At 38.2% G+C, this 9,441-nt stretch overlaps 1 protein-coding gene across 1 annotated transcript in view; it reads left to right on the top strand.

The window, feature by feature from the left end:
- Positions 1-9,441, top strand: part of CSMD1 (CUB and Sushi multiple domains 1) — a 2,262,799-nt gene that overhangs the window by 1,565,138 nt on the left and 688,220 nt on the right. Inside the window, exon 9 of the mRNA XM_045286696.1 lies at positions 4,634-4,758. Within this exon, the coding sequence (XP_045142631.1) occupies positions 4,634-4,758 (125 nt within the window). The remainder of the gene's footprint in view (positions 1-4,633; positions 4,759-9,441) is intronic.

Here is a 9,441-nt window from a genome sequence, read left to right as displayed (position 1 = left end):
GCTCCTCTCCTCCCCGCAGCCCTTCTGCAAGGGGATGTCCAATTTGCCCCAGATGGGCTCTGGGTCCCCACTCTGCACTCCCCCTCACTCACAATGTTATGATATATATTTTTTTGGTCTTTGAAAGCATACCATCCCAATCCGACTCAAGTCCATAAGTCCAACACTAGTCCACAAGTCCCCCTTCAGATTCCGCAGCCACATGAATGATGCACAAAGATCACAGGCCAGTGGCTTCAGCATTGTGTGCATCAAAGGTTACTGGGAACATGACCAGACCCCAGCGGGTCTTGAGATTAGTAGCCCAGTTCAAGCAGGTTGCAAAATGACGGGGAGAGAGGAGGTTCCAAGATGCTCCTTCTAAGAAGACCACATTTCCAAGATAGAGCATCAGGCTTGACCTGAGTGACAAGTTTTTCTCCTTTCTTAGCTAGTAGTGTTTAGGTGACATAAAATCATCTAACTATGACGCCATCTTTCCAGAAAGACATATTTTCCTCACCCAAACAAGCAGGTGGATGCAAACCACTGCACTGTAGGTTGTTAGCCGTGTGCTTGCACATTGGCCCACTAGAGCTCCTTGTAGGCAGAGTCTGACTGTATTAAAATTACTTTTCCAGTTCTTTGAAAGGTGATAATGAAAATAGAACCCACGCCCTTACATTTTTAGCTATTCAAATATATTGACTATTGTGTACCTATTTTTCAGTGTATCTCAAAATGTATTCCATCAATCTCTGATTTGCCTATGGTACTTGATCAAAAGGGAGGTCACTCAACAAATGCCTTTAGAAAATGCTATTAAATTCTCTTGAAGAGGTACACGCTTCTTGTATATTAGATTATAATTAGTGTATAAACCCTTTTGTAACAAACTATGCTTAATTTTGTCTAACTTAGAATTTTGCAAAATGACTTGATTCTTATTTGATGAATTTTGTAAAATATCTATGACATCCCCAGAGAGAGTGGGAAGGAAATGCTGATGTAATGTTACTTTTTGAAAATCACTCAAAATTATTGACAAAGCATTTTCCCCTCAATTAGGCATAAAGCTATTCTGTTATCTTGTGTTCTATCTTTTATCTACTCTTCACTGTATCTATACATATGGATGACTATGCATATATTCCCTAGCAAAGACTTTTACTTTCATGACTGTTTCCTCAATAGCAACCCCTGGGATTTGTCAAATGGAAATCAAAAGTAGCATTCCCTCTTGTAACAATAAGCTTGTCAGATAGTAAAATAATACTACACTCAACTTATTGCCCGGCAGCAGGCTCAGAGGAAGTAATTGAGTGTTCAAACCTGATTTATGCCTCTCACATCTTTTTATACACCTGTCGAATTGTTGTTTGCAATGGCATTTTGTTAATGCTTACAACCTTAAAACTTCGTGTTTTCAGATGTATGTGCTGAGCCAAAGCAATTTTTTTATCTAACTCTGGGATCTAAGGATTGCTTTCATTAAAAAAAAAAAAAAGATTTTTCTCTTGTAAAATGTATTTCTGAAACACAGTGCCACTGACCTTTTTTGAATATCACCAAAGTGTTATAGGAACAGATTGGTTAGTGAGACATATTCTTAATCAGAGGTTTTTTCAGTTCTTTGAAAGTTAAATACGTATTCATATTCACTCCCATACATATTCTCTTAAACAACAGGATTTTCTGGTGTCAGATTTATTACAGTATCTATTATAGAGGTAATTAATGTTTATATATTTATTTATTTATGAAAGTTCCAGAGATATTTGAATCATGTTTTATGGCCACACATCATTTTCCAATTTAAAGGTTGTATTCATGTAAAAAATGAGCCCTGATAGTGCTGTGGGTCATGTGTTGGGCTGATAACTAACTACAGAGTTGTCAGTTCAAACTGCCAATATCGCATCACTCCACTGAACGAAGATAAGGCTCTCTGCTCCCAAGATTTTACAGTCTTCAGACATTTAAAATAAGTTCCATTTTGCCCTATAGGTGCTATGAGTTTGTATGTGTTTCTCTATTTAATGTATGTATTAAGGAGCCCTAATTGAACAATGGTTAAGAAGTTGGCTGCTAACTGGGAGCTTGTCAGTTCTAACTCATCAAATGCTTTGTGGGAGCATCATGCCTGTTTACATAGAGATGTATAGCCTTGAAAATCCTAAGGAGATAGTTCTATTATGACCCTATATAGGGTCACTGTGCATTAGAATTGATGCAATGGCAACTGTTTTGATTTGTTGGTTTATGGAGTTAAAAAGTCCCGGAAGAGCAATGATTAAGCACCAGACAGCTAACCAAAAAGGTAGTAGCTGAAACTGTCCGAGTGACTCCCCAAGGGAGGTGTGGTCATCTGTTCCCATAAAGAGTAGAGCCTAAACACCTTTCACATGAGTTTGTTATTAGTTGAAATCAATTTGATGGCATTCAACAATAACAATAAAATGTGTATAAGGTCCCTGAATGGTAAAAAGATTTGAATTTTACAAATTCCAAACCAAACTCGCAGCCATCGAGGGGACTGTGACCCTCTAGAGCAGTGGTTCACCACCTTCCCGGCGCCACGGCCCTTTCATGCAACTCCTCATGCTGTGGTGACCCCCAACCACAACATGCTTTCCGTTGCTACTTCATAACTGTCATTTTGCTACTGTTATGAATCATCATGTAAGGATCTGATATGCAGGATGTATTTTCATTGTTAGAAATTGAACATACAGAAAACAGTGATTAATCACAAAAACAATATGTAATTATATATTGTGAAATATTTATTTCTAATAACAAATAAATGAAATTTTGTCTCAAAGCAAGATGTAACATGGGTAACAGTCTTCATGCTGGGTACTCATATGTGGGTGTTTCTGCATGTGGGCCAACCCGCCTGGAGATGGATAGCGGAGCGGTATCTTGGTTCCTAAGACCATCGAAAGATGTATTTTCCGATGGTCTTAGGCAACCTCTATAAAGGGTCGTTCAACCCCGAAAGGGTTGAAGACCCACAGGGTGAGAACCGCAGCTCTAGAACAAAAGTAGAATTGCATCAGTTGGTTTCCAAGACTGTAACTCTTTATGGAAGTAGAAAATATCATCTTTATCCCCCTAGCTAGTGGTTTTGAACTGCTGACCTGGCCATAATAACTATGCCACCAGTGTTCCCTCTGAACTTGGCTACTAACCTAAATGTTGGTGGTTCAAACCTGTCCAGAGATACCTTAGACTAAACGCTTGCTACTCTCTTTCATAACATAGTTCTACTCTACCACATATAAGGTCGGTATGAGTGGAAATAGATTCGACAAACAGATTTGGTATTTTGGTTATTTTTTTTATCATTTTATTAGGAGCTCATACAACTTTTATCACAATCCATACATACATCAATTGTGCAAAATGCATTTTTACATTCATCGCCCTCATCATTCTCAAAACATTTCCTCTCCACTTAAGCCCCCAGCATTAGGTCCTCATTTTCCCCCTCCCTCCCCGCTAGCCCTTCCCTAATGAGCCCTTGATAATTTGTAAATTATTATTTTGTCATATCTTGCCCTGTCTGATGTCTCCCTTCACCCACTTTTCTGTTGTCCGTCCCCCAGGGAGTAGGTCACATATAGTTCCTTGTAATCCGTTCCCTCTTTCCAACCCATTCTCCCTCTACCCTCCCAGTATCAACACTCACACCACTGGTCCTGTAGGGATCATTCTCCCTGGATTCCCTGTATTTCCAGTTTCTATCTGTAACAGTGTACATCCTCTGCTCTAGCCAGACTTGCAAGGTAGAATTCATATCATGATAGTGGGAGCGGGGATGGCATTTAGGAAGTAGAGGAAAGTTGTATTTTTCATCGTTGCTACATCACACCCTGACTGGCTCATCTCCTCCCCAAGACCCCTCTGCAAGGGAGTCTCCAGTGGCCTGCTAATGGAGACTCCCCCCATCATTCACTATGGTGAGATTTTTTTGTTCTGATGATGCCTTATACCTGATCCCTTCGACGCCTCGTGATTGCATAGGCTGGTGTGCTTCTTCCATGTGGGCTTTGTTGCTTCTGAGCTTGATGGCCGCTTGATTACCTTCAAGCCTTTAAGACCCCAGACGCTATACTTTTTGATAGCCGGGCACCATCAGCTTTCTTCGCCACATTTGCTTATTCACTCGCTTTGTCTTCAGCGGTTGTGTCGGGAAGGTAAGCACCATAGAATGCCAATTTAATAGAAGAAAGTATTCTTGCATTGAGGGAGTACTTGAGTGGAGGCCCAATGTCCTTCTGCTACCTTAATACTAAACCTGTAAATATAGGCACATAGATCTATTTCTCCATCCTCATATGATATATTTGCATATGTACATATCTTTATCTAGACCTCTATAAATGCCCTTTTCCTCCCAGCTCTTTCCTCTATTTCCCTTGATTTTACTCCTGTCCCACTATTATGCTCAGTCCCCGCTAGGGTTTCAGCAATTCCTCTTAGTTACATTACCCTTGAACATGCCCTGCTTTTTGTGTTTCTTATAGCTAAATAAATTATTTACTTTCTATGCTGGTGTGATGGAATGTCACAGCAACAGCAAGTTGGTTGTTTTTAAAAAGAATGATTTCTTGAATAATTTGTGTTGTTTTGTTTTCGCATTGCTCAGGGTTGGTGCAAATGTGCAGTTCTCCTGTGAGGACAGTTACGTGCTCCAGGGCTCCAAGAGCATCACCTGCCAGAGGGTCACAGAGACACTCGCTGCTTGGAGTGACCACCGACCCATCTGCCGAGGTAAAGTGTACACTGTGAGTTATGGGCTAGATCTTCTTGTACATCAGGCCTGGGCATCTTCTGGGCACACAATGAGATACAAGTACAAAGCGTAATACATAGTGATGGACTTAAAACTTATGTATGTTTTCATAGGGTATGGATTCAAAATATCTTCTGGAAATTTATTAGGAGACCAAATTTTTCACTAGTTGATTTTACATTTCAAGTTAAGTACTAATAAATCTAATAATTGAATCTCTCTCACACACACACATGCACATTATCCCTTAGTATCTGAATTAACCTGGGTTGTCTAGAGAAAAAAAAACCAGTGACACTCATGTATAAGATATGAACTCATATAATAAAGAAATTTATATCAAGAAGGCATCCCAGCCTAGTCGATTTCAATTCCACAAGTTTGCTGTTAGACGGGGCCCTCACCAGACTCACACAGCTGTAGGGTGATGATGCAGAATGGTGAAGTGGGAAGCAGGGAGATGACAGGCTGGTAGGTGCAGAGACACATGGATCCAAAGTCAGTATAAACACGACAGCTACCAGGCAGGGTCCTAGGATTAGCATCCCACATGGGGTCACCCCTAATGGCAGGCACAGAGCCCAAGCAAGCAGGGAGAGTGAAGGGGCAGAGAGGAAGGAGAAGTTCTCACTCTCTCTCTTGTAAAAAAGGGCATATCCCTGCAAAGAGGCATCATCAAGTTGTGACCTGATTTACAGGTTGGACTCAACCACTACACTTTCATACAAATTCAAGTTGACATAAACTATAACTATCACAATATACATCTGTATATATGTATAAATGAATAGTACCCATATGTATGAATATATATTGCATGATAAGATCACATAGAAAGTTTTATGTGTACCCCATGAAAATCTAAAACTTCACCTTTCAGAAATAGTGAGGTTGAATTTCTTGACTTTAACTTTATTCATGATATAGTCAGTTAATATTATTCCTAGATATAATTTTCATAATAAATGATCTTAAAGTAATATGTGACCTAGTCAAGAAAAACACTGCAATTTCATTATTTAAAAATAAATTATATGAAATTAGAAGAGTGAAAATACAATTCAATTATGAGCTGTTTAAATAAGCCTCTGGTAATTGTACCCCCAAGAGCATTTCAATGTCTGTCTTGAATTAAAATGCTAAATAAGCATATATAATAGGATAATATGTATACACCTATGGGAAAGACTAGTTAATACAAATATTATTCAAATTTATGCATCAATCACTTAAGCTGGTAATGAAAAAATTGAAGACTTCTATCAACGACTTCAGTCTGAAATTTATAAAACACACATAAAAGATACATTGATAATTTCTGGTGATTAAGATGTGAAAATTGGAACTCAGGAAGAAGAATCCATAGCTGGGAAATATGGCCTTAGTAATTTAAAAAAAATGGAGATCACAGGATGCAATTTTGCAAATTCAATGGCTTCTTCATTGCAAATACCTTTTTTCAGCAACATAACCAGTGACTATACGTCTGAACTCGGCCAGTTCGAAGACACAGGAATCAAACTGACTATATCTATGGGCAAAGATGATAGAGAATATTAATATATCAGCCAACACAAGGCCAGGGACCAATTCGGGGACAGAAAATCAATTGCTCTTGTGAAAAATCAGGTTGAAGCTGAAGTAAATAAAACAAGTTCACAACAGCCCAAAAAACACTTTGTTGAGTATGTCCGACCTGAAGTTAGATACAGTTCCAATATCAGATTTCCCACATCAAACACTAATGACCAGAGGGCCGGCAAGTCGTGTGATTACATCGAAACATGTATGATCATGAAGATAGCGAAAAGACACTGAAAAGGATAGAAAGAAAATACCAAAGTGGTTATCAAAGGTACTCAAATTCTTGCAGCTAAAGTGAGTGGAAGTAATTATGAAGTAAAATAGCTGAACTGAAAATTTCAAAAGACAGCTCGGAAGGACAAAGTAACAAACAATAATAAAGAGCAAAACCTGTAGTAAGAACAATAGAAAGAAAAAATACACGCAGCATATCTCAAGCTAAAATGACTGAAGAAACAAGTCAACACTTGAGTTGAAATATTGAAGGATGAAGTCTAGAATGATGCAAGAGGCCCCAAAAGAAGATGGAAGCAACACACAGAGTCATCAGCCCAAAGAAGTGGTCAACATTCAACCATTTCACAAAATAACAGATGACCAATGGCACAATAGGAAGAAGTCTAAACTGCACTGATGGCATTAGGAAAAATTCAGACTCCAGGAATGGACAGAATTCCATTAAAATGTTTTTTAAATGTTTATTTTTTTAACTGGTATAACTCTAGAAGCACTCACTAATCTATGCCAAGACATTTGGAATACAGGCTAACTGGAGGAGGTCTATATTTTTTCCCATTCCAAACAAAAGTGACCCATGACATGTAGACATTACTAAATAATATTAATACAATATGCAAATAAAATTGAATTAAAGATAATTCAAAAATGGTTACAGCAGGACACCAACAGGAAACAGTCAGAGTTCAATCTGTTTTCAGATAAGGAAGCTATTTAATAACATGAGACAGATTTTTGCCAAAAGCAGAGATTATCAGAAATATATTTATGTGTTTTAATGACTATGTAAAGCCATTGGATTGTGTGTATCATAAAAAACTGCAAATAACATTGAAAATAATTTGCATTTCAGAACATTTACTTCTGTTACTATACATCAAGTAAGAAACAATTATTTGAACAGAACAAAGGAATACTGAATGGATTAAGATTGGGAAAATGTGTTTGTCAGGATTGTATCCTTTTACCATAATTAATCAATCTGTATGCTGTGGAAATAATCACAGGAGCTGGAAAATGTGAACAATGTAGCACCAGGGATGGAGGAAGGATCACTAATAATCTATCATATACAGATAACACAACCTTGCTTGTTGAATGTAAAGAAGGTAAGGCACTTACTGGTGAAGATTAATGCCTACAGTTTGCAGTAAGGATAACCAGTTGATGTATATAAAACAAAAATCTTCACAGCTGAGCCAATAGGAACATCATGATAAAGAAAAGGTGAAAGGTATCAACTATTTCGTTTTACTAAAATTCACAATCAATGCTTGTGGTTGTTACATAATCTGGTATCAATTTGAGAGGATTATAAATGAAGGGGTGGTGTAGTCTGTCAATCAGGTCATAGCCAATGAGGCCTCTGTGTGGGCATGGCCTTCTCCTGAGACCTCTGGGAACTCCAGTATCTCTTCCTTGGAGATTGGAGACACTTCTTTTTCTGCTCATTCCCTGAGAGGATACTCTACTGACAAGACACATAGCACTGAGAGATGGAGAAGCCACATGGACCTACCCTGATGTAGCCCTGGGTGTAGCTGTGTGGAGACCTCTGCCAGCGCTGAGATGCTTACAACACCGCTGGGCCCACAAGACTTTGCACCCACTGGCCTGTGATCTTCCTGCATTTGGCGTCATTACATGTGTTTCGTGAATCTGAAGAAGACCCTATAGATTGCTAACGGACATTTGGGCTAATATCAGACTTTTCGACTTGATCTGGACTATGCTGGAATGTTTTCTCACTATTTAACTGCTCTTATATATAAACCTTTTTCTTAATCTCATACGAGTTTCTACGGATTTGTTTCTCTAGTCTACCCCGACTAACACAATACCTGTGGAAGCAGTAGTCAGGAAATCAAACTATGTATAACATAGGTCAGATGTAAGATCTATTAAACTGTAAAATAGTACAGATGTCTCTTTGAGTACTTAGTGTAATTGACAAAAGCTGCCAAGGATATTTTCAGTTGCTTCGTATGCATGTACAAGCTAGACAGCAGGAAAGACAAGAGAAGAATGGATGCCTTTGAATTATGGTCTTGGTGACTGCCAGAAGAACAAGCAAATCTCCCTTGGAAGAAGTACACTCATGAATTCTCCTTAGAATCAAGGATTTGGCACTTCATTCCACATATTTGGACATGTTTTTAGGAGATATCAATCCTTAGGGAAAAGCACCGTGCTTGGTACTATAGACGTTTATGATAAGGGGGAAGACCTTCATCAAGACGGATTGACAGAGTGACTGCAATTGTAGGATCAGGCTTAACAACAATTGTGAGGAGAGTGCAAGATTAGGGGGTGTTTCTTTCTGCTTGTTTATATAAACTTGCTCTTAGATAGAGCAGAGCAATGGCACCTAATAACAACAATAAGCATTATAGAAACTACAGTGAAACAAGTAGTAAATACTTTGGAATATTTTAATAAAGAAAATGTATAAGAATTAAAACAAAAATCATTTTGCAAAAATAATTTTTGAAAATAATTGTAATGGGTTACATGTTGGTTTGCTAATGACAAGATAAGCAGTTTGAAGTCAGCTGTTCTATAGAAAAACAATGAGGCTTCATGCTCTGTCAAGTTTTCGTCTTGGAAACCCACAAGAGCAGGTCCACCCTTCCCTGTAGGGTTCTTATGAACCAGAATGAACTCGATGGCAGTAAGTGAGTACATTTTTTTTTTTTTTTTAAGTTTTTTTTTTTTTAATTAATCAATTTATTGGGGCTCATACAATTTATCACAATACATAGATCAATTGTGTAAAGCACATCTATACATTTGTTGCCCTCATCATTCCCAAAATTCTCTTGCCTCCTGGGTTCCCGGAA

Source organism: Echinops telfairi, unplaced genomic scaffold (assembly GCF_000313985.2).
Source record: "Echinops telfairi isolate 266 unplaced genomic scaffold, ASM31398v2 ScPeMD7_9;HRSCAF=40, whole genome shotgun sequence".
Taxonomy (NCBI): Eukaryota; Metazoa; Chordata; class Mammalia; order Afrosoricida; family Tenrecidae; genus Echinops; species Echinops telfairi.
The sequence above is the reverse complement of the archived record's forward strand: the minus strand, read 5'-3'. Positions and strand labels throughout refer to the sequence as shown.